Below are 21,998 nucleotides of genomic sequence, written 5' to 3' on the forward strand. Positions count from 1 at the left end.
ACGCTTCTCTTCTCTTCTCCCACCGCTCTCCTCCTCTCCTCTCCGGTTCGCGCCGCCGGCCCGGCCGCTCGAACCCGCCCCGCCGCCTCACTTTCTTCTCTTCTACTCGAAACCCTCCGGGGTGCTAAGAGGCACGGGCGACCCGAGCGTCGTCATCATCCCGCCCTGAAGCGAATCGTGGCCGCTCGCGAGCGAGCCAAACGCCCTCGATCGCGTCGCTTTGCGCGTGATCGTGTTCGGCGTCTTCTCCGAGCTCGCGGCAGCCGCCGCCGCGGCCGCCGCGGTCGCCGCCTCCACCGCGGCTTTCCGCGTCGCCGGGTCGTCCCCGAATCGCGGCGGCGGGACTTTGCTGCGCGTCGTGCGCTCAAACACGGCCCCGCCGCCGTTCAGGGTCACGCGCCCCGGGCCCGCGCGCATGATCGTGCCGCTGCCGGGGGTGAGCGGGGAGATCTCCGCTCTCTTCATCGGCGTCGCGTGCACCGCGTCGGGCGCCGCGGACGGCGGCGTCGACCCGGACGACGCGGCGCCCGCGCCCGCGCCCGCGCCCGCGCCGCTCCCCGCCTTTTTCGGCGGGCTCTGGAGGAGATCCAAACCGAGCTCCTCGGCGACGGCGAGCGCGGCGGCGCCGCCTCGTCCGGGGCTCTTCATCATCAACTCCTCGATGATGAGATCCGCCTCGTCGTCGTTGATGAGCGCGCCGGGGGACGGCATCGCGCCGCCCATCATCGCCGCCGTCGTCGTCGTCGTCGTCGCCGCCGCCGCCGCCGCCGCCGACTTCGCGTTCGACGCCTTCGACTTGGACGACTTCGCCGCCGCCGTCGCCGCCGGCGGCGTCGCGCCGAACGGCCCGTCCGGGCCGGCGTTCTTACACCCCTCGCACTTGCAGTACTCCTGGCACAGCACCCCGGCTTGGAAGCACTCGCAGTACTTCTTCAGGCACGCGCTCTTCTTGCAGTGGCACCCCTTCTTGTGCTTCTCTTCGCCGTCCGTCGCGACGATTTTGTTCGCAAACGCCTGCGGGTTTCGCAGCTCGATCTGCGTCCGCGTCATCTGGACGAGCGCCGCGTTGTCCGGCGTGTTCTGGCAGTTCTGACATGAGCAGTCCTGGCAGAACGCCCCCGCGGCGAAGCACTCGCAGTAAAGCTTCAGACACTTGCTCTTCTTGCAGTTGCACTTCTTGCTCGCGCAGCTCTCCGGGGTGTCGCCGCCGCCCTTCCCTCCGCCGCCGAATAAATTCACCGGCGTGCAGAGGACGGACCCGGAGCCGTCCGCGCTGAAACGCGGCGCCCTGGAGTCCTTCACCGCGGGCGTGGACATCGCGTTCGCGCCGCTGAGACGCCTGTTCGCGTTGCCGTTACCGCCCTTCTGCGCGGATCCGCCGCCTCTGCCGCTCGCGGGCGCGGATAAAGGCCGCCCCGCGTCGTCCAGAAGCGCGCCGTCGGCGGATTTTTTCCCACCCTTCTTCCCGGCGGCGCCGAGGGCGACCAACCGCGCTCTCTGCCCGCGCATCGTCGCGGAGTTCATCCGCGGCGAGTCCTCGCCATCCTTCTTCACCGTCTTCGAGAGCCCGTGCGGCCACTCCATGGACGCGCCGGTCGTGGACGAGCGCTTCGCGCCCTCCATCGCCTCGGACGCCTCCGCGGCGACGGCGCCGACGCCCGCGGGGGCGCCCGCGCCCGCGTCGCGTCTGCCTCTCGCCGCCGCGCCTCTCAGGTTCGCGCCGCCGTCGACGCGGCCGCGGCCGTAGCCGCCGTCGAGGTCGAGCTCGTCGTCGAGCTGGAGGAGCTCCTTCTCGAGTCGCGAGATCGATCGCACGACGTTCGACTCCGGTTCCGTGAGGTTCACGTTGAACTCGTTCTCGAGCTGCGAGGGAGGAGGCAAAACGACGAGAGGCGGAGCGCGAGAGGACAAATAATATCGGATTCGCGATCGGGGGGGGAGAGGCGATCGTCAGCGCGCGCTCGTCGCGTGAGAGGGATATCGCGGGCAGAATCGAGAAGGCGTCGACGAATGCGACTCAGGGAAGGCGCGCGCGTCGAAAAACGGGCCAATGCCACGGCGATCGAGGAGAGGCGCGCCGCGATCGGGAGGGATCGTGCGTGGTATCGATCGATCGTTTTGGCGCTCTTTTCTCTCTTTTTTTCGCACCTGTTTGCGGAGCTGCGCGACGGACGCGACGTCGGTGACGTCGTCGAGGACGCCCGGGCGGAGCGGCGACTGCGCCAACGCGGACACCGCGGCGATCACCGCGGCGTCCGCGCTCATGGCGACGTCCTCGACGCCGTCAGCGCCGTTCGATTTGTTCAGCGCGCTCTTCTTCCGGTCCTTCGCGTGCGCGTTCGCGCCGCTGTTCACGATGCGAAGCGGGAGGGGAGAGAGCGGGAGGCGTGAGACGGCAGGGAAAACCTCGCGAGGCGGGAACGGGTCCCGGGGTCCGGGCGCGTCGCGCGCGCGCGATGTCGGGAAAAACGGGAGCGCGCGCGCACCTCTTGAACCCGGACGGGGAGTTGAAGCACATCGGCGCGGGCGAGCGCTGCGGGAACGACGACAGCGCCGCGGCTTGCGCGTCCGAGACCCCCTGCGCGAGGAGCGCGCGCGAGGGCGTGATGGGAGATAGCGCGTTCGCGAAGAGCAGGAACGGGGACGACAGAAGCGACGCCTGCGAACGTAGTGAAGACGGGAACGAGGACGTTAAGGTTAGAAAACACACGCGAGATGACGTTCCGGCGACGTCGACGGCGATCAGCGCGGAATTGCGCGCGCGACGCGCGCGCGCCGGCGACGATCTCGCAGGCAGCACGCGGGGAAAAACAACGTGGCGGGAGAATATCTGCGCGCGCGCGCACCATGTTGTCCGTGCTCCCGTTGGTCGTCAGCGGCCTTTCCGGGGTAAACATCCCCGCGGACATCTTATTGTTATCGCTCATGACGCCCGGACGCGCGTTTCGTGCGCGATCGATCGCTCAATCGCACGCGCGCGGAGGGTTTCCGAGAGGACACGCGCGAGTCAATCTCGATTCGTCGCAACGCGGAAAAAAAGCGCGAAGACCTTTCGCGGGACTGACGACCCGAGAACGCGCGCGCGCGACGAGAATAAAGAACGAACGCGAGGCGGTCGTTCGAGAACACGCTTCGACGCGTCTCCGTAGAGCGCGCGACGCAAGTCTTGACGTCCGACGCGTGTGCGCTGAGGCGACGCGCGGAGAAGTGGCACCTCCACGCGACCGCGAATGGTTTTGTTGTTTTCCCGCTCAGTCGCGTCCGGTCGGCCGGCCTTTTCGGACCGTACTACGCGCATTTCGTACTCTGACTGTTTACGCGTACGGGAATTCAAAAACTCGTCGACACCAAACTAACCTTTCGGGCAACCCACGAGACGTTGTTAGCGTTTCGAGAAACGCCTGATCCACTTCGAGCCCGCTCTCCGCCACGTCACGGGCGCGCGGGCGGCAAATCGCGTTCTCGACAGCCTCCCCTCGCGGATCGCGCGCGCCGCGCGCGCGTCTTCCCGGGTTCGCGCGCGCGCCGCGCGCTTTCGATGCCTTCGCGAGACGCCCCCGGACGCGCGACCGCCTCTTCTCGCGGTCTCCGCTCTCAGCCGCCGTCGCCGCCGCCGCCGCCGCCGCCGTCGTCGTCGTCGTCGTCGTCGTCTGACGTCGCCCCGTCCCAGTCGTCCTTCCCCCACCGACTCGCGACGCCGCCGCGGTAATCCTCCACGCGCACGACGAGCTGCTTCGCTTCTAACGTCTCCTCAACGAGCGTTTCATCCTCCGGATCGAACCACACCTCGTCGAGCGCGTCGTGCGTCGCCATCATCTGCGGCCCGTACTTGTTCCCGAGAAGTTTCATGTCGAAGAGCGCGTCGTCGAGATTGCTCTGAGGGTCGTTCCATACAAGCGAACGTCGGGGTGGAGTCGAAAGGCGTCAGTTGGAGTTGAAAGGCAACGCGGGCGGGGATTGAACGCAAGGGGTGGGCGGAGAGAAACGCCGGGCAAAGTCCTTAAGGAACGGCGTTCACCACGCCAACGCGGTCGTATGGGGACCAGTGTATAGAACGCACCTCGTCCACGAAGTTCCCCGCGAACGACACCGTGACGCATAGGTTGTGGACGTGGTGCGGCCACCCGCCGGGGACGAATAACACTTCTCCGGGTCCGAGGTCGCAGTCCCACCTTCGCGCGTACTCCAGAAACGGATGAGACGCGGGCGTTTCATGTGTGGTTTCCGTCTCTCGCGCGCTCGACGCCGCCGCGTCCGCGTCGAGTTTTTGCGAATCCCCGATCCCGTCGCCGCGGCGCGTCGTCGTCGTCGCCGCGTTCGCCGCCGAAACCCGCGACGCGTCGAGCTCGACCAAGCTCGGAAATCCCGGGTCCAACGTCCCTCTCCCGTAGTCCGGGGACAAGAACGGAATGTCCTCCCGGTGAAACAGCGTCCACCGCTTCGTGCCCTTGACCATGGCCATCCAAAAGTTCCCCTTCCACTGATCCACGTGGAGCGAGCTCCGCGTGTGCGGCGCGGCGACGAACAGGCTCGGCCACGACGCGCTGAACGCGTGCGTCATCCGCGTGCGCTGCAAAAAGTCGTGCGCGAAGTACCGAGGCACGCGCACGCCGTGCGACAGCGACGGCAGCTTCAGCGGGATGGCGCAGTCGTACAGATACGATCCGTCGCCTCTCCTCTTCCCGAACCGCGCGTCGCGCTCGTTCACGGGCGGATCCTCGTCCAGCGCCGAGACCACGTCGAGGTGATCGCCGAGGTTTACGATCTCCACGCCGCCGCACGACAGCGTCGACGCGACGTGTGCGTTGTCCACGGAGACCGCGACCTTCTTCGACGCGCCGTGTTTTCGCAGCCAACGCAGGTCGCTCGCATTCGCGCCGTCCGACGTGAGGTGCGGACCGAGCCCGACGATGATGACGGGTCGCTGCGGGATCACGAAGTCGCGGCGGAATCGCGCGAGCGACAGCGTCTCGCAGCGCACGCGCGGGATGGCGAGCGGGCCCCGCGGCTTCGACGACGACGACGGCGCGGACTCCACGAGCGCGCGGACCGCGTCGTGCGCGGCGCGCGCGCGATTCGCCACCTCGCGCAGGTAGAGCGCGCCGTCGCCGTCCGCGCCCGATGCCGACGTCTCCGCGTCCGACGCCGCGACGTCTCGCGCGTCCGCGATGGAGAGGAGCCGCGCGAGCTCCGCGTCGACCGCGGGCGTGCGGTCCATATCGCGAGCGGCGCGCACGCGGAGGGGGTATGTATGGGAGTGGGGGGCGAGGACGCCCGAGGCGCGGGGCGCCGCGCGGCGGCAGGGTTTGCGAGATCCCTAACCTCGAAGTTGCGTGAGATGAAATAAATATTTGCGACCAGACGCGTCGCGCGACCGGCTCTACCCGCCCTCCTCGTCTCCCGACAACAGCGACGCCTCGAGGTCATCCAAACCCCCCTCTCCCCGCACACGCGCCCGCCGCCGCCGCCGCATCAGCCGCCGCCGCCGTCTCCTCCTCCTCGCCGCGTCCGCCTCCCCCCGCCGCAGCCTCTCCGCGACGCTCTCGAACCCCGTCTCCGTCAGACAATACGCGCTCAGCCGAATCGACAAAACGGTCGCCCTCCAGACGTTTAACGCCACTTTCGCGGTCCATATCCCCCCCAAGCTCGGCGCTCGCGCGACCGCCGCGAACGTCAGCGCGGGGGCGAACACGAGCCCCACGCCGGCGATGAACATCTCGCGCACGAACCCGAAATCCTGAAACGCGTACGCGAGACCGTCGAGCGTAAACACGAGCGCGTTGAGCGGCTGCGCGAGCGACAGCTTCGTCCACACCGCCGGCGCCGCGAGCGTTCGAACGACGTCTTCGTCGTCCGTGAACAGAGCGACGATGCGATCGCGGAGGAGGAGGAGCGCGGCGGCGAAGACGAGCCCGGTGACGACGCCGAAGACGCGCAGACGGAGACACGCCGAACGGAGCGCGGGCAAGACGTCGGCGGCGGTTTCGTCGTCGTCGTCGTCGTCGTCGTCGTCGTCGTCGTCGTCGTCGTCGTCGTCGTCGGCGTCGTCGTCGTCGTCGTCGTCGTCGTCGGCGTCGCCCCCCCCCCTTCTCCCATCCCCCGCGACCGCCATCCCCACCAGGCGACTCCCGACCACCGTCCCGGCCGTCGCGAACCCGTCCACGACGTACGCGGATAACATCCACAGCTGCGACACGACGTGGTGCGCGGCGAGGCCTTTTTCGTTCAGCTCTCGGCTCGCGACGACCATCGCGCCGAAGAAGCTACCTTGCAGGAGGATCGAGCGTATCAGCATCGACGCGCCGTCGCACGCGAAGTCCATCCATCCCTCCTCCGCGTCGGTCTCGTCGTCGTCCCCGGCGCGCGCGGGCGCGAGAAGGGCGTCGCCGTCGCCGTCGTCGCCGTCGTCGCCGGCCGCGTCGTCGGACCCCCTCCTCCGCGCTCGCGCCCACTTCGCCGGAAGTATCGCCAGCGGCCCGGGCGCGCCCTCGGGCGTCAGCCCGAGCACGAGCGCGCCGCCGACCAGCGCGTGCGCGACGACGACGAGCACGTACGCGATCCCGATGCGGCGCATGACGACGTCGGCGTCCGCGGAAAGCGTCAGCGTCGCCGCGACCGCGATCGTCTCCACCATCGCGCGCGTCGTCGACAGCGCGGTCGCCGCGTGGACGCGTCGGTACCCTCCCAAGCACCCGCCGAGGCTGCTCGCGACGCACTGCGGCGCGATGCCGAGCGCGCGGTACGCGTAGTACGTCCTCGCGCGAACCGCGACGTCCGATCCCTCGATCGCGAAGAGCGCGAAGAGCGTCTCTCGCAGCGCGAGGAGCGCGCCCGTCGCGACGCATCCGCACGCGAGCGCCGCGGCGATCGCCATGCGGACCCTCCCCGCGGCGGCGCGCCATCGCCGCGCGCCGACGCGCTCGCCCACCTTGGCGGTGACGCCGTCCACGAGGAAGTTGAACACCGTGACGCCGACGCCGCAGCTGGTGACGCACAGCCCGAACGCCGCCTGCGTCGTCGCGCCTTCGCCGCGACTCCGATGGAGACGCCCGAGGAGCGCGATCTGGACGGCGAGCGCGAGGGGGATCACCGCGTTCATCGCCGCCGCGGACGCGGAGAGGCGCAGGAGCGCGGGCGTGGACGTGTGCTCGCGGTGGAGCGAGCGCGCGGTGGAGGAGACGCGCGGCATCGCGGCGGCGCCCGTCGGGGGGGCGCCTCGCCGTGTGTGTGGCGCTGCCATGCCAGGTTTCTCTCGCTGCGCTCTGAATGCTGCTGCGTCACGAAACGCGAGAGAGGCGCCGGGGTCAACGCACACACCCGTCGCGTCCGTCGACCGCGCGACGCGCGCGCGGCGCCCGTCGATGCTCGCGACGCGGCCTCCCGGCGCGGAGGCGCCGCGCGGCGCGTCGTCGCGTCGCGCGTCGTCGTCGAGGCTCGCGGTGCCCCAGGGTCCTTCGTCGTCGCGCGGCGCCGAAACGGAATCATCGCTCGTCGCGTCGCTCGGCGGGCTCGCCGTCGTCGGCGCGAAGATGGCGCCGTCGTCGCTCCACGCGCAGCACGCCGCGCGGACGCGATCGTCGCGGCACGCGGGCGCGCGGTACGCCGCGCGGATACGAGAAGAGCGCGCGCGGAGCGCCGGCGCGGCGGCGTTCAAGACGTCCGGCGCTCGGCCGGCGTCGCACATCGTCGGCGCGACGACGACGACGACGGAGGGGGGAAACGCAAACGCCGGAACCGCCGTCGACGCCGCGGGCCCGTCGACGCCGCATCGCGCGCGAACGCGCGACCGCGCGGGCGCGCCGTACACGCCGAGCGTCATATCCCCGGCGGCGTCGAGGAAGCGAAGCGAGGCGGGCGGCGCGAGGGCGTCGACCGCGCCGTCGGGGGCGGCGCGCGCGCGCGACGTCTCGTCGTCGAGCGTCGTCGTCGCGAACGCAGCGTCCGTCGTCGGTTTCGGCGCGGTCGGCGCGACCGCGACGTCGCGCGCCGCCGTTTCCGCCGCGAGCGCGTCGGGCGCGGCGAGGAACCACCACCATCCGCCGCGACGGTCCGCGAGCGCGACGGCGTTCGCGCGCGCGCGGCGGCTGTACGCGACGCAGGCGGCGGACGCTCATCATTCCCCCGGACGCGGCGTCCGCGGCGTCGCCGCGCCGCGCGCGTCCTCCTCCGTCGGCGCCCCAGGTCGCGCCGCCGCCGCCGCGGCCGCCGCCGCGCGCGTCGAGTCCGCGAAGCTCGCGGCCGCGGCGAGAGCGGCGGAGCTCGAGTCGCGCGCGGAGAGCTCGCGGCGCGTCCCGGACGCGCCGCCGTCCGCCGCGGCGACGGACGCGGCGCGCGCCGCCGCCGCGCGCGTCGCGGCGTCGAAAGCGGCCGCGGCCGAGCGCGCGCGCGCCGCCGCCGCGTCGGCGTCGTCGTCGACTTCGTCGCCGCACTCGCGTTCGCGTTCGCGTTCGCCCTCGGCCGCCGTCGAGGGCGCGGCCGCGGAGGCGAGACGTCGCGTGGAGCTGCGGAAAAAGTCGCGCGACGCCGCCGTCGCGCGGCGAGACGCGTTAGACGCGCTCGAGCGATCGACGGCGCGCGACGCGCGCGTCCGCGCGGGCGCGGACAAGGAGCGGAGACGGATCGAGGTGTACGCGCTGAACGAGCTCATGTGCGCGTCCGAGCTCGCGGCGCTGCGGACGTGGATGGACGGCGCGGGAGGGACCACCGCGGAGGGCGGGGGGGACGCGGCGAAAAGCGACGACGGCGACGGCGACGGCGACGGCGACGGCGACGGTGACGGGTCGGGGTCGGAGGACGAGGGCGAGGGCGACGAGGACGCGTCCGCGGTCGGGCCGCTCCCGACGCACCTCCGAGTGTGAGCGACGGCGGGCGGACGCGCTGCGCCCGTATCTGTAGCGTTACTTAGCGACTTTAGTAGGCGGTTAGACGGAGGGGCGAGGCGTACGGTAGAGCGCTGAAACCGACTGATGATCCACAGTACCTCACAGTCATCAGGAGACGACTTCTTCAGGCGACTTCATCACTCGACGCCGCGCGCACGGGATGCTTCCTCTCGCGCCGTTGGCGTTCCCGAGCGCGTGCGCGGTGGTCAGGCCGCGCGGGATCGGCGCCGCGTGCGTCGCGGTGGACGAGTCCGCGGCGATACGGCGCATGGAGGCGACGATAGAGGCGCAGGTGCGTCCGCCGTTCGCGCCCGCGGTCTCGACGAAACATCCATCGACGCGTCCGTTCCGTTCCCCTCACGCCTCTCCCCCGCTCCGTCGTCGTCGTCGTCGTCGTCGCGCGCAGAGGAACATGATACGCCAAGCGCTCGCGGACACGGTCCCGCTCGGGCAGAAGACCGTCAGGGGGACGCTCACGGACATGATGCACGACGGCGACGGGCACGAAGTCGAGGAGGACGACGGCGACGACGGCGACGGCAGCGGCACGGACGACGGCATGAGCGAGAGCGACGGCGGGGAGGACGACGCCGGAGACTTCGAGTAGCGCGTGCAGTCTAAGTACTCCTCTTCGCGTCGTCGGTCGTAGGTACACGTACACGTATGTTACAATAGTCTATTCACAGCACACATCTCACACTCCCTCCTTCCTTCGCTGAAGAAAGGTATCGGGTATCGTACAGCCGCACGTCGCGCGTTCTCCTCTCCGCGCCTCCGCGAGGATAAAACTTTTTTATGATCATCATCCACCCACCTCACGCGTCGACGCGAATGCCGACGCGTCCGTACCTCCCGCTCGACATCGCGCCGAGGCCTTCCCCTAACGCGCCGTGCACGCGCCCCTCCATCGCGCGGCTCGTCCCGCCGCCGCGGAACAGCTCGTACAGCACGGTGTGATGCGTCTTGTACGCCTCTCTCCACCCGCCGTCGCACGGCGCCGGCCTCTCGTCGTCGTCCTCGCCTCTGATCCCGCCGAAGACGAGCGGGAACGCGTCCGCGCACGCGTCGCGCCACACGCGCTCGTCGTCGCATAAATACCGCGTCCGCGTGCACACCGTGGAGAGCTTCGCGAGGGAGACGCCGTCGAGGTGCGACACGACGTTCCGCAGGACCTCGTCGGGGAGCCAGTCCATGGGGCAAAACTCGAGCGGAGGAAGGCGCGCGAGGTGTTTGAACCGCGGGTGAACGATGAGCGCCTTGTCCGGGGGGGACCCGCGGGGGACGTCGCGGTCGTCGGCGTCGCGCGGCATGACGCGACGCGACGCGACGAGGGACGCGCGCGAGGGTTTGGCGCGACGTGCGGGGCGAGTCGCGGGTCGAGCCGGCGCCCCGCGCGCGCGTTAGCGAGTGCGCGTCCTTTCGCGCGGTCCCAGAACAAGCTGACGGGGATCCCTAGCTAGACAGGATCTGCAGTGCAGGCGAAGCGGAGTGCAGGCTTTTCGATGTTCATCGGTCGGTTGAAAGGCACGTCGGTCAAGCGTTGAACCCGAGGCGTGGGTGAAAATACGCGATCTGATAGGGTCTATCATTTCCGAGAAAACGGTTATGGGCCGTCGTCGTCGTCGTCGTCGGTTCAAACGTCGTCGTCAGCTCTCCGATCTCCTCTCATCAGACGATCCGACGCCGCGGTGGCGCCATGCACGCGTTCACGACCGTGCACAGCGAGCGGGAGCGCGCGGAGAAGGCAAAGGATGCGATCCGCGCGAAGCAAGCGAGGGTGGAGACCGTCGAGAAGTTCAGCGGCCTGCGCATCCGCAACCGACTCGTCGCGTCCATGGTGCTCGAGGACATATTCTCGGACCTGCGGTTCTTCCGCCTAGGCGACCTGCGGCACGACGTCGACACGCGCTGGGCGACGATGGGCGTCCTCCTCGAGAAGCAGACGCGCGCGGGGTCGAACGGCAACACGTACTCCGTGTGGAAGCTCGGCGATCTCGGCCCGAACGACGTCACCGTGACGGCGTTTCTCTTCGGACAAGCGCACCTGGATAACCACCGCGAGATGGAGGGCACGATCTGGGCGATCGTGGACGGGAAGCTGCGCGCGGACGAGAAGTCCTCGCAGTCAGTCGTCCTCAGGGGAGGGCTCGGCAAGCCCAAGCCCGCGTTCACGGTCGCGGTGGACGAGCCGCGGTCGCTGATGAAGCTCGGGACGTCCCCGGACTACGCGCGATGCAAGGGCGTTCGGAGAGACGGGAAGCCGTGCACGATGCACGTCAACGCGTCGACGTGCGAGTACTGCGTCTTTCACGCGACGGCGGCGCTGAAGAGTCTGAGCACGCAGCGCATGGCGCTCGGACCGGGGCGGGCGCCGAAGTTCACGAGAGGGGGGAAGATGGTCATGGGGAAGAAGGGCGTCGGCGGCGCGCCGAACGCGCCGCCGAGCGCGCGCGCGTGGAGAGAAGGCGGCGGCGGCGGCGGCGGCGGCGGCGGCGGCGCGGCGAAGCGAGAGCCCCCCGAGCGCACGTACACGGACCTCGATCGACAGAAGATGTACTTGAAGCAGTCCGCGAAGAGCGTGCGAGGCGCGGCGTTGATGGGCGGGATGCCGGTCAGGGGCGCGAACGGCGGGGACTGGTCCGCGACGGCGGCGAGCGAGGCGATGTCGGCGCAGAGGCGGGCGCGCGCGAACGACGCGTTCGCCGCCGCCGGGAGGGGGGGGTCGTTGTCGTTGGGGGGGAGGCACGGCGGGGGAGTCGGCGCGACTACGTCCCGCGCGGAGGTTCTGAGGAACAAGGAAGCCGCGGCGGCGGGTGGCGCGGCGGCGGCGGGGGCTGCGGGGGCGGCGGGCGAGAGATTCGTGATGATGGAGGAGGAGGACGACTGCGGCGTGACCGACGACGACGCGCTCGCGCAGATTCGCGCGGTGATGGGAAGCATCCGCGACCCGAACGACACGCGTAAGCCGCTGGAGAAGATGTGCGTCAACGTCGGCGGCGTCGCCGCGGCGAAGCCGACGCCGAATCTTCCGGGGCTGCTCCGACCGGGGGAGGCGAGGATTCCGCTCGGGAAACGCGCCGTCGCCGCGGTAGAAGAGAACGCCGCGGCCGCGCCGGACGCGAAAAAACACCATCAACAGCAGCGAAAAAAACCCCAACCCGCGCCCGGGTCGTTCGGGGACGTCTTCGGCGCGGTCGCCGCGCCGGGGATGGACGCGAAGTCGAAATACGAAGACGCCGCGAAAGCGGAGGACGCGTCGCGTTTAGACGACGCGTTGAGCGCGCTCGAGAAACAAGACGCGCTCCACGCGCGCATCACGTCGACGATCTCGATGAGAGTGAGCGCGTCGAAGTGCGCGTGCGGGCACCTCTTCGACCGCCGACCGAAGCAGTCGTGCGTGGACGCCGGGCACAGGGCGACGCGCGTCGACGCGGAGAAGCGGTGGTTCAAGTGCGCCAACGCTCGGTGCTTCGGCCGCGCGGAGACTCTGAACAAGCCGTACCCGAATCACCGGTGCGCGAAGTGCGGGAGCGAGGATTGGGACCGGACGCACATGAGCTCGTCCGCGTTGAAAAGCGGCGCGAAGAAGGAAGATGGAACGTCAAACATCGCGAGCAGGGATAAGATGCTCGCGCGCGGGGTGGAGCACGGGTTCGCGTTGGGGGGGCTCGGCGGCGGCGGCGGCGGCGACGCGAGAGACGAGTGGGTGAACGACCAGAACGAGGTCGTGGGTTAAGGGCGCCGGCGACGAACGAAACAAAAATAATAACAACGGGATAACATAACGGATGTTATGCGTACGTTACGTTATACATCGTCTTCTGCTTCTAGTACCCTACCTCATTCCTCGTGCGGGTGCGCGCCGCCGCCGCCCCCGGCCGCCGCCGCCGCCCCCGCGTCCTCGCCGCCCTCCTCCGCCGCGTCCTTCATGTCCTTCACGCCAAAGTGCGCGAGCCCCCAGACGAGCACGCCGAGACCCCCGCCGATGGCGAACCACCATCTGAACCACACGTTCGTCCACAAGACGACGCGCGCGACGACGCACGCGCCGCCGATCACGACGCTGAGGGCCATTCCATACAAAAACAGTGCACCGGTCAGTTGAAAGTGAACGCGATCAAATTTTGAAACCGGGCGATGGGTGAAAAACGTTTGTATAGAACGCACCTGAGGCGGCCGAAACCGAACGCGTCAAACGTCCGACGCTCCGCGCGCTTCCTCGCCTCCTCCTTGTCCATCGCGTGCGCCGTGAGCTGCCGCAGCCGCGCGGCGCCGCGGCGACTGAGCTCCGCGTTGGCCGCGGCCTCCTCTCTAAAGCGCTCTCGCGCCTCGCGCGCGGCGGGCGAGGTGCCGTCGTCTTTGTCTTTTCCTCGGTCCGCCGCCGCCGCCGTCTCCGCGGTGACGTCCTCCGTCTCCGGCGACAGCGCGTCGACCGGCTTCTCTCCGTGGTTGTTCTCGATCAAGACCGCGCGCGTCCACTCGTCGCCGACGACGGTGAGGATCACGTCCACGAGCGCGGGGTCGAAACGCGCGGCGTAGTGCATCGGCGTGTTGCCGTCTTCGTCCACCTCGAGGAGCGGCGGGAACGCGAACTGAAGGAGTTCGTAGAGCGTCAGGTTCGCGCCCGCGCGGATCGCGCACGCGACGTCGTGCGCGCACCGCTCCATGCGAAGATGGTGGGGTTTCGGCGCGCCGGGCGGGAGCGCGCCGCCCTCGCCGTCGCCGCCGGCCTCGTCGCCGTCGTCGTCCGAGTCGGCCCTGTATCGACCGCTCTTGTCTTTTTTGTTCTTCTTATTCTTCTTCCTGTTGACGCGCGTCGCGTTCGCGTTCGCGTTCGCGTTCGCGGCGTCCCCCTCGCCCTCCGCGCCCGCGCCGCCCCCTTCCTCCGCCTCGCGTTTCGCGCTCTCTCTCCGCGCGTGCTCGTGCGCCGCCTTCTGTCGCCGGTACCGCCCCCCGGGTTTGCGCGCCTCTTCCCTCACGCGTCTCCGTTCCTCTTTCCTCCGTCGCGCGTATTCGCGCTCCGCCCTCTCCAACTCTTTCCTGTACGCCCGCTCCGCGCGTCGCCTCGCTTTCTCCTCGTGGTCCGCGCCGCCGACGTCGTCGTCGCTGTCCGTCGCGTCGTCGTCGTCACCGCGTTCCGCGGTGCCGGCCGCGTTTTCGTCGCCGTCGTCGCGCTCCACGCCCCCCTCTAGCTTCTTCACGCACTGCGCGCGCGCCGCGTTGATGGCTTGCGTCATCGCGACGCTCTCCGCGCTCTGCCCGTTCTTGTCCGGGTGCCACCTCGCGACGAGCTTCCTGTACGCCCTCGTGACGTCCGCCTTGGTCGCGGTGGTGGCGTCCAACTCCAGGACCTCGAACGGGTCGCTCGCGACCTTGATCGACGGCTCGTCCGTCTCGGCGTTCGGATCTGGCCCTCCCGCCCCCGCCCCCGAGGACGACGCGTCGCCGCCGTCCGCGCCGCGTCCGCGCGCCTCCTCGGTCGTCGTCTCCGGCATCGTCCGCCCTCGCCTGCGCTCGTACGTCTCCTTCTTCGGGAAGAGCTGCTCCGCGGCGAGGAGGAACATCCCGAGGATCACCTGCGCGAGCGCGAGCGCGAGCGCGAGGACCGATCGCGATCGATTCTTCGCGCGTCGCCGCTCCGCCTCGGACGATTCGTTGTGCCGCCTCAGGAGCTCGAGGAGCTCCGCGTACTGCTCCGCCTCCGTCTGCGCCGCCGCGCGGCCGCCGCCGCCGCCGCCGCCGCCCCTCCGGCGGTTGAAACCTTTCTTCCCCATCTCGCGCGCTCGGGAGCCGCGAGGGTGCCGGACACACTGCGACGCATCGATCGGTCTGATGGTTTAAAAAACCTCGTACTGAACGATAATGCGCACTTTCCATCCATCACTCCTCGCCGCGCTGTCGGCGACGGACGGCATGGCGTCCGCCTCCGTGAGCTTCGCCGCGTCGCGATGCGCGCACCTCGCGCGCGATTGCGCGCCGTCGTCGAACCGCGTCGTCGCGCCGCGCGTTTCATCGCGTCGTCGTCCTCGCGCGTCGTCGTCGCCGCCGCCGCCGCGACGGAGGACGACGACGCTCGCCGCCGCCGCCGACGAATCGGCGTCGGCGTCGTCAAGCGCCGCGCCGGAGCGCCCGCCGTCTCCCCCTTTGCCGGAGCTGTGCGAACCCGAGGACCCCGCGGACATCTACTCCGAGCTCACCTTCTACGACATCGAGCACGACGACGAGCCGGACTTCTACGACGACGGCGAAGGGTGGTCCATCGACGGCGCGCTTTCCGAGGAGGAGCTCGCGATGCTGAACGCGTCGCGCGAAGACGCCCGCGCGGACGGCTCGTACTTCGACTCGTACGGCGGCGTCGGGATCCACCGCGAGATGATCGCGGACGAGACGCGCACGGGCGCGTATCTCGCCGCGATCGAGGCGCACGCGGACGAGCTGCGAGGCAAGGTGGTCCTCGACGTCGGATGCGGCACCGGGATCTTAGCCATGTTCGCCGCGAGGGCGGGCGCGAGAAAAGTTTACGCCGTTGAGGCCAGCGGCGTCGCGAAGCACGCGCGCAGGATCGTCAAGGACAACGGGCTCGACGGCGTCGTGGAGGTCATACGAGGCCGGATGGAGGACATCGGCGAGGACGAGATCGTGGAGAAGGTGGACTGCGTGTTATCCGAGTGGATGGGATACGCGTTGCTCTTCGAGAGCATGCTGCCGTCGGTGATCGACGCGCGGGATCGGTTCATGAAGCCCGGGGGGTTGGTGTTGCCGAACGTCGCGACGATTCACGTCGCCGCGTTGTCGGATATGAAGCGGTACGACGACGCCGTCGGGTTCTGGGACGACGTGTACGGTTTCGACTTCTCGTCGCTCGCGGCGCGGACGCGGCGGGATTGGAGCGACGATCCGCCGGTGTCGACGGTGCCGCGGGAGCGCGTCGTCTCCGACGCCGCGGAAGTCGCGCGGATCGACTGCGCGACGGTGCGGTTTGAAGACCTTTTCGAGCCGACGGACGGCGCGTTCGAGCTCGTGATCGAGAAGCCGAAGAAGACGAGCGGGGGGAGAGGAGGAACGGGAGAAGAAGAGGGAGTAGGACAGAGAGGAGGAGAAGACGCCGCCGAAGACGAAGACGCCGCCGCCGCCGACGCCGACGCCGACGACGAAGACGAAGAGGTGATGGTAAACGGGCTCGTGCTCTGGTTCGACGTCGACTTCTACGGCCACGCGTCGCTGTCGACGTCCCCGATGAAGCCCAAGACGCACTGGTACCAGACGATCTTGATGTTCGAGCGGCCGCACGCGTTGACGCGCGGCGATCGAATAGTCGGCGCGCTGTCCACCGCGCCCGGCGCGAAACCGGGGACGAAGGCGCGTCCTCCTTCCTTCCTCGCGCCGACTGGTCCCCGCGCGACCGCGTCCGCGCGGCGGCGCGCGCCGTTCCTCGAGGGCTCTCTCTCCCGCCGCGCGCTACCCCTCTCTCCGCCCGCTACCCCTCGCTTTCGATCCCGACGCGCGTCTCTCTCCGCCCGCCTTTCGACTCCGCTTCGCTTCTGACGCTTCCTTTCAACGCGCCCGCCCCGACGTCGGCTCGCGTCGCCCGTCGACCCTCAGCGCACGGTGGAGATAACGGTGGAGTACGACGTGGTGCGGGAAGGGGAGGTCGAGCGCGGGGGGGACGAGGCGTACGAGCACTTCGCGCGGTTCGTCGTGCAGTAGCGAGCGTGTGTGAGGAGGGTGGGGGGGTGGGAGGCGATAGTAGGATATTTATGTTGTTGACCGATGCTCGCGATCGCGAGCGCCTTTCGACGCGATCGCGCCGCGGTGAAAAACGACCGATTGAAAGGGGTTGACACTATCGCGCGACGCGAGATTCTTCTGTTACAGCAACGCGGCCGAGGCCGCGCCGCGCCGCGGCCCGTTTCAAGCAGCTTCAAGCTCTCGACGGCGCCGAGCCTCCTCGTCACTCTCGCGCGTCGCTCAGCAAGAATGGCCTACTACCCCCCTCCCCCCGTGCAAGCGCCGCCGGCGGCCGTCTACGCGGTGCCGCAGCCTGTGATGGCGCAGCCGACGGTGCGATCGCGCTCCGATCTCCGCGCCGCGTTCTCGACCTTTCTTTCTTCACCGAATCGCGTTCGGACGACGCGCTTCGCGCCCAAGCTTCGCGATCTGGGTCCCTCCTCTCCGCGCCACTCCGCCGATCGAGCTCTCAACCGCCTCCCCTCCCATCCCCCGTCGTCTCTTCCCTATTCGCCGCAGATGATGCAGCAGCCGGTGATGCAGCAGCCGATGGTCATGCAGGCGGCGCGCCCCGCGGTGATGTCTCCCATGATCGCGTCGCCCGCGGGGTACTACGACGAGCAGAAGTACTGCGGTCCCATCTCGCTGTGCATCGGGTTCTTCATCTTCCCGTGCATCTGCTGCTGCCCGGTCGACACGAGGAGGACGTGGATTCCGAACAAGATGACGGTGATTTGTTAGAGAAGCGCGCTTTTGGAGCGCCGGCGAGCGCTGCGCGGAGCGAGGAGGACGGACGCGCGATCGCGCGTCTCGGTACTCGTTTTAGGTGCACCTTTCCTGCACTGTGGACGATTTGATTTCTCTCAGAGCGGACGCCGCGACGACGGGACGCGGCTTCGCGGTCAACCGATCGTTCGATTTTCCGACTAGTTGACCCGTGGTTGTAATTTGCATATGCTATTGATCGTTACTCTTCGAGCGCGACGTCGCGAACGCGCGGATCGCGGGCGTTACAGACGCGGCGCGGACGGCGCCGGCGCCGGCGATCGGCGCGTCGATCGCGGTTGGAATAAACAAGCGTCCCACGATCGCCGAGAGTTTGTGGTATGCGCTTTTAGTAACGCGTACGAGTACGAGTAGTTTTCTCCGAGTACAGCTGTACTCGAAACTCCGCGACGAACGCCCCGGTCGTCTCGCGCTGACGACATCGCGTCGCGCCCCGCCGCGTCGGCGATGCCGTCTCCGCCGCCGCCGCCGCCGCCCGCCAGCGCGGCGTTCGCTCCCTCCTCGTCTTCCTCCTACCCCGAGCTCCTCCCCGTCGGCGTGCCCGAACGCGGCGCCCCGCGCGCGTCGACGGTTCCGCCGAGGAACGCTAAGCACGATCCCGCGTGGGCGCCGCGCGCGGCGAACGCGCTCGCGGACGCGCGCGGGGCCGCCCCCGAGGACGTCGCGCGCACGCTCGCGGAACTCAGGGCGACGCAAGACGCGGTCGCGAAGTCGCTCTTGGACACCGAAGACGCGGTGTTGTGGCTGCAGAAGCTGGAGTGGCTCGAGCTTCAGGCGCGATTTCCTTACACTGGTCCCCACACGACCGCGTTCGCGCGGTGAACGCCGATCCTTGAGGACTTTTCCCGGAGTGTCTCTCCGCCCAGGGTCCCTCGCGTTCAATCCCGACACACCTCGACGCCTTTCAACTCCGCTTCTGACGCCTTTGAACTCCACCCCGACGTCGCTTCGTATGGACCCTCGACCCTCAGCTCACGCTGATTCCGAGGTATAGAAAAAAAGCCGTCGACGCGGCGGCGGGGATGCGCGAGATCGAACGACGGCTCGCGAGAGCGAAAGCGCGCGCGAGCAAGCTCAGCGGCGAGGTCTTCCCGGAGTACGAGAAGCCCGTGGAGAAGCGCGAGGAGGACAGAACGACGCGTAGACAGACGTAGCAGCCGTAGGCCGTAGAACGGGATGAAAATGTGAAGTAGATTCTGAAAAATTTACACCGACCGCGGCGCGGCGTCTGATATCTGAAGCCGCGTCCAAATAATCCTCCTCTCTCTTCTCTCTCTCTCTCTCTCTCTCTCTCTCTCTCTCTCTCTCTCTCTCTCTCTCTCTCGCCTCCCTCGCTCGTCGTCATCACTCCTCCGGGTCCTCGCGCACGATGTTACACCCCGACTCCTCGAGCTTCTCATCCTCCTGCAGCGACGCGGGCAGCCGCATCTTCTCCGAGTTGCCGTAGATGTCCAGCTGTTCGAGAAGCTCCAGGTCGCCAATCTCCGCGGGCAGCGTCGTGAGGTCGTTCTCGCTGACGTCGAGCATCTCCAACGCGAGCAAGTTCCCGAGCTCCGCGGGCACGGACGTGAGCTCGTTGTTGTTCAGCCACAGCGTGACGAGGTTCACGCAGTTACCGATCTCGGGCGGGACCGACCGCAGGTTGTTGTTGGACAGGTACAACTCCTCGAGCTTCGTGAGATTGCCGATGGAGGACGGGACGCCGGTGAGCTCGTTGCCGTCGAGCGCGAGGCTTCGAAGTTCGCTCAGGCCGCCGATCTCGACGGGTAAGACGCCGCTGAGGCCGCAGTCGTCGAGGTCGATGTCCGTGACGTTGCCTTTCGCGCCGTCTTCGTCCCACGTGAGGCCGTCCCAGCTCGTCGGGTCGTCGTCCAGGTCCCAGAGGTCTTCGAGCTCGGGGCACTTCTTGCGCCACAGTTTCAAAACTTTCTCGTCGGAGAGCTTCTTGAGCTTCGCGACGACGACGGGCTTCTCTTTGTCCTTCTTGCCCTTCTTGCCCTTCTTCGGCTTCACTTCCTCCTCCTCCTCCTCCTCCTCCTCTTCTACTTCCTCTTCTTCTTCTTCCTCCTCCTCCTCCTCCTCTTCTTCTTCTTCCTCTTCTTCTTCCTCCTCCTCCTCTTCCTCCTCCTCCTCTTCTTCCTCCTCCTCCTCTTCCTCGTCGTCCTCGGCGTCCTCGGCGTCCTCGGCGTCCTCTTCCTCGTCGACGTCTTCCGCTTCTTCCTCCTTCACCGCCTCCGGCGGCGGCGGCGGCGTCGGCGGCTCCGGCACCTCCGGCGGCGGCGGCGGCTTCGGCTTCGCCGGCCCCTCCGCGAACGTCACGCCGTTGTACCCGCAATTTTCTCTCGCGCCGATGTCCCAAAAGTTTACGTACACCCTGTCGGATGGGACGTCGAAGTCGCTCAACAGCGCCGCGAGCGCGCCGCTCAGCGCGGTGTTGTTCGCCTTGTTGATGCTCCCGAGGCTCGCGACGTTCGCGAGCGCGCAGTTGGTCTCTTCCCCGCCCCAGATGAGGGACTGGTTATCGAGCACGCACACCGCGACGAAGGACTCCGGCTTGGAGAGCGACTCCGCGATGGCTCTCGACGCCGCCTTCATGAACTCCGTCTTCCGGTCGCCCATGTTTACGTTCGTGTGGAGCACGAGCGACGGGTCGCCCGGGAGCTTGGAGAGGTCGGAGAGGTCGATCGCGTCGCCGCACGGGCCGGTCGCGCGCGCGGGCGGCGCGAGGCGTCGGCGCGGCGCGGGAACGACGACTCTCGCGCGAGCTGACGATGACGCGCGAGAATTGCACGGCGCGCCGCCGCGGACGGCGCGCGCGGACGCGAGCGGGCGAAGCATCGCGTGCATGACGCGAACGTGCGCGCGGGTCGACGCGCGAGCGCGAAAACTCTCGTTCTCTCGAAGAGCAGACGCGACCGGGGGGGGCGCGCGCGGTCGTCGAATGCGGCCGCGAAACCCTGCGTCGGATTGCCCTCGCTTTATCCGCTCGCCGGCGACGCTTTTCCGAGGTGGCCGGATTCCCGCTGGATTCGCGCGCGGTCGCTCGACTCGAGAATCGAGGGTTCACTTTCGCCGACTCATCCCGCGTCGCGACCGTTCACCGTTCCCGTTTCATCGGAGGAGGACGAACTGAACGCGAACGCGTCGTCTCGGAGGAGTGAACCGCGCGCGCGCGCGGCGTCGTGATGCGCCGCCGTCCTCCCGCGCCCGCGCGCGACGTCTTCTTCCTCCTCCTCCTCCTCCTCCTCCGCGTCGACGTCGCCGCCGCGCAGGGGAACGACGCGTGCGCGCTCGCGCGGCTTCGCGCGCTGCCAAACCTCTGCGCGCCTCGCGACACCGCCTCGGCCGCGACGCCCCCGGAGGCGTGCTGCGACGAGCTCTTCGCGCTGAACGCCGCCGGGTGCTTCTGCGCGGAGCCGTTCCTGAGCGCGTCCGCGGAGGAGCAGAGCGCGCTGGTGCCCGCGCTCGCGAGCGCGCCGTCGCGGTGCGGCGTGAACGCGCGCGTCGGCGCGCGGTGCGAAGCGCTGCTCGTGCCCGAGGAAGAGAACGAAGAGGAGGAGGAGGAGGAGGAGGAGGAGGAAGACGACGTGGGGCGCGGGGGGGGGAGGACGGCGCCGTATGACGCGGCGGCGCGCGCGCGCGGTTTANTCATAGGAGACGTCGCGTTGGTGTGATGGTGGTCGTTGCTGCTTCCTACNCGGCGTTTGCGGCGCGCGGCGGAGAGACGAGCGCGCAGCTGGCGTCGTCGTGTTGCGAGAGGTTACGCGCGCTGAACGACGACGAGTGCTTCTGTAAGAGCAACGCGCTCAACTTGGCGCGGACGTTCCCGGCGAACTTCGCGGCGATGTTCGCCGCGGCGCCGAGCGCGTGCGGCGCGACCGTCGTGGGAGGGTGGCAGTGCGCGCCGTTTCCCGCGGCGACGCCGGGCGCGTCCCTCGCCGTACGACCGCGTTCTATGTCACACTGGTCCCCATACGACCGCGTCGGCGTGGTGAACGCCGATCCTTAAGGACTTTCGAACGACCGACTGACCGACGCGTTTCCGTTTCGTCTCGCCCTCGCAGGGCCGCCGCCGCTTCCGCCGCCGCCGCTTTCGCCGCCGCCGCCGCCGCCGCCGCCGCCGCCGCGGGGACCGGTCCTGTACCCTCCGTTTCCGCCGCGACCGACGCTCCCCCCTCCTCCTCCTCCGCCGCCGCCGCCCGCGTTCGCCGCCGCCGAAGACGACGCCGAATACGCGTACGTGGACGTGCCGTTCGTTTGCGAGGCCACGGCGGTGCAGGCGCTCGTGGAGGACGGATGCGGCGATCTTCCGCGACTGTCCCCGAGAGACGCCGCGGCGTGCTGCGAACGCGTCGGGCTCTTAAACGCGGGGCTGTGCTTCTGCGCCGCGTCGTTGGCGTCGTTGACGGAGCAGCTCGAGTTCGCGGGACTTCGGACGATATTCCGAAGCACGAGAGAGACGTGCGGGTTCGTGACGTACGCGAGTGACGATGAAGGCGAGTGCGTCGCCGTCGACGAAGCGCTCGCGGACGCTCCGCCGCCGCCGCCGCCGGCCCCTCCGTCTCCTCCCCCGCCGCCGCGCCCGCCGAGGCCGTCGCGCCC

General features: G+C 68.9%; 14 protein-coding genes across 14 annotated transcripts; 7 read left to right on the forward strand and 7 right to left on the reverse strand.

Annotated features, from left to right (window-relative positions):
* Window positions 1-102: 102 nt before the first annotated feature.
* MICPUCDRAFT_60407 (tso1-like transcription factor) lies at window positions 103-2,265 on the reverse strand (the record flags this gene model as incomplete). The annotated part of the gene is made up of 2 exons (XM_003060765.1): window positions 103-1,863; window positions 2,149-2,265. 2 exons carry the CDS (start codon window positions 2,263-2,265, stop codon window positions 103-105), a joined length of 1,878 nt encoding a protein of 625 aa, XP_003060811.1.
* Window positions 2,266-2,456: 191 nt separating this feature from the next.
* MICPUCDRAFT_60408 (uncharacterized protein) lies at window positions 2,457-3,149 on the forward strand (the record flags this gene model as incomplete). The annotated part of the gene is made up of 1 exon (XM_003060464.1): window positions 2,457-3,149. The coding sequence occupies one exon, from the start codon at window positions 2,457-2,459 to the stop codon at window positions 3,147-3,149; it is 693 nt and encodes a 230-aa protein (XP_003060510.1).
* A 445-nt stretch (window positions 3,150-3,594) lies between these two features.
* On the reverse strand, window positions 3,595-5,218 carry MICPUCDRAFT_60409 (uncharacterized protein; the record flags this gene model as incomplete). The annotated part of the gene is made up of 2 exons (XM_003060766.1): window positions 3,595-3,876; window positions 4,010-5,218. The coding sequence occupies 2 exons, from the start codon at window positions 5,216-5,218 to the stop codon at window positions 3,595-3,597; spliced, it is 1,491 nt and encodes a 496-aa protein (XP_003060812.1).
* A 162-nt stretch (window positions 5,219-5,380) lies between these two features.
* On the reverse strand, window positions 5,381-7,189 carry MICPUCDRAFT_60410 (Multidrug/Oligosaccharidyl-lipid/Polysaccharide flippase superfamily; the record flags this gene model as incomplete). The annotated part of the gene is made up of 1 exon (XM_003060767.1): window positions 5,381-7,189. One exon carries the CDS (start codon window positions 7,187-7,189, stop codon window positions 5,381-5,383), a length of 1,809 nt encoding a protein of 602 aa, XP_003060813.1.
* A 340-nt stretch (window positions 7,190-7,529) lies between these two features.
* Window positions 7,530-8,858, forward strand: MICPUCDRAFT_60411 (uncharacterized protein; the record flags this gene model as incomplete). The annotated part of the gene is made up of 1 exon (XM_003060465.1): window positions 7,530-8,858. One exon carries the CDS (start codon window positions 7,530-7,532, stop codon window positions 8,856-8,858), a length of 1,329 nt encoding a protein of 442 aa, XP_003060511.1.
* Window positions 8,859-9,042: 184 nt separating this feature from the next.
* MICPUCDRAFT_41110 (uncharacterized protein) lies at window positions 9,043-9,489 on the forward strand (the record flags this gene model as incomplete). Its single annotated transcript, XM_003060466.1, has 1 exon — window positions 9,043-9,489. The coding sequence occupies one exon, from the start codon at window positions 9,043-9,045 to the stop codon at window positions 9,487-9,489; it is 447 nt and encodes a 148-aa protein (XP_003060512.1).
* Window positions 9,490-9,697: 208 nt separating this feature from the next.
* On the reverse strand, window positions 9,698-10,192 carry MICPUCDRAFT_60413 (uncharacterized protein; the record flags this gene model as incomplete). The annotated part of the gene is made up of 1 exon (XM_003060768.1): window positions 9,698-10,192. The coding sequence occupies one exon, from the start codon at window positions 10,190-10,192 to the stop codon at window positions 9,698-9,700; it is 495 nt and encodes a 164-aa protein (XP_003060814.1).
* A 524-nt stretch (window positions 10,193-10,716) lies between these two features.
* On the forward strand, window positions 10,717-11,274 carry MICPUCDRAFT_19123 (uncharacterized protein; the record flags this gene model as incomplete). The annotated part of the gene is made up of 1 exon (XM_003060467.1): window positions 10,717-11,274. A coding segment is annotated over one exon (558 nt), but the record flags the coding sequence as incomplete, so codon positions are not given.
* Window positions 11,275-12,722: 1,448 nt separating this feature from the next.
* On the reverse strand, window positions 12,723-14,656 carry MICPUCDRAFT_60415 (uncharacterized protein; the record flags this gene model as incomplete). Its single annotated transcript, XM_003060769.1, has 2 exons — window positions 12,723-12,945; window positions 13,050-14,656. The coding sequence occupies 2 exons, from the start codon at window positions 14,654-14,656 to the stop codon at window positions 12,723-12,725; spliced, it is 1,830 nt and encodes a 609-aa protein (XP_003060815.1).
* A 517-nt stretch (window positions 14,657-15,173) lies between these two features.
* Window positions 15,174-16,427, forward strand: MICPUCDRAFT_34773 (uncharacterized protein; the record flags this gene model as incomplete). Its single annotated transcript, XM_003060468.1, has 2 exons — window positions 15,174-15,902; window positions 16,047-16,427. The coding sequence occupies 2 exons, from the start codon at window positions 15,174-15,176 to the stop codon at window positions 16,425-16,427; spliced, it is 1,110 nt and encodes a 369-aa protein (XP_003060514.1).
* A 225-nt stretch (window positions 16,428-16,652) lies between these two features.
* Window positions 16,653-17,580, forward strand: MICPUCDRAFT_69299 (uncharacterized protein; the record flags this gene model as incomplete). Its single annotated transcript, XM_003060469.1, has 2 exons — window positions 16,653-16,943; window positions 17,130-17,580. 2 exons carry the CDS (start codon window positions 16,653-16,655, stop codon window positions 17,349-17,351), a joined length of 513 nt encoding a protein of 170 aa, XP_003060515.1. The 3' UTR covers window positions 17,352-17,580.
* Window positions 17,581-17,843: 263 nt separating this feature from the next.
* Window positions 17,844-18,218, forward strand: MICPUCDRAFT_60418 (uncharacterized protein; the record flags this gene model as incomplete). Its single annotated transcript, XM_003060470.1, has 1 exon — window positions 17,844-18,218. The coding sequence occupies one exon, from the start codon at window positions 17,844-17,846 to the stop codon at window positions 18,216-18,218; it is 375 nt and encodes a 124-aa protein (XP_003060516.1).
* A 585-nt stretch (window positions 18,219-18,803) lies between these two features.
* Window positions 18,804-19,166, reverse strand: MICPUCDRAFT_7427 (uncharacterized protein; the record flags this gene model as incomplete). Its single annotated transcript, XM_003060770.1, has 1 exon — window positions 18,804-19,166. A coding segment is annotated over one exon (363 nt), but the record flags the coding sequence as incomplete, so codon positions are not given.
* Window positions 19,167-19,703: 537 nt separating this feature from the next.
* On the reverse strand, window positions 19,704-20,045 carry MICPUCDRAFT_9312 (uncharacterized protein; the record flags this gene model as incomplete). The annotated part of the gene is made up of 1 exon (XM_003060771.1): window positions 19,704-20,045. A coding segment is annotated over one exon (342 nt), but the record flags the coding sequence as incomplete, so codon positions are not given.
* Window positions 20,046-21,998: the final 1,953 nt, after the last annotated feature.

This window comes from Micromonas pusilla (genome assembly GCF_000151265.4).
Source record: "Micromonas pusilla CCMP1545 genomic scaffold MICPUCscaffold_8, whole genome shotgun sequence".
In the NCBI taxonomy this organism is placed as follows: Eukaryota; Viridiplantae; Chlorophyta; class Mamiellophyceae; order Mamiellales; family Mamiellaceae; genus Micromonas; species Micromonas pusilla.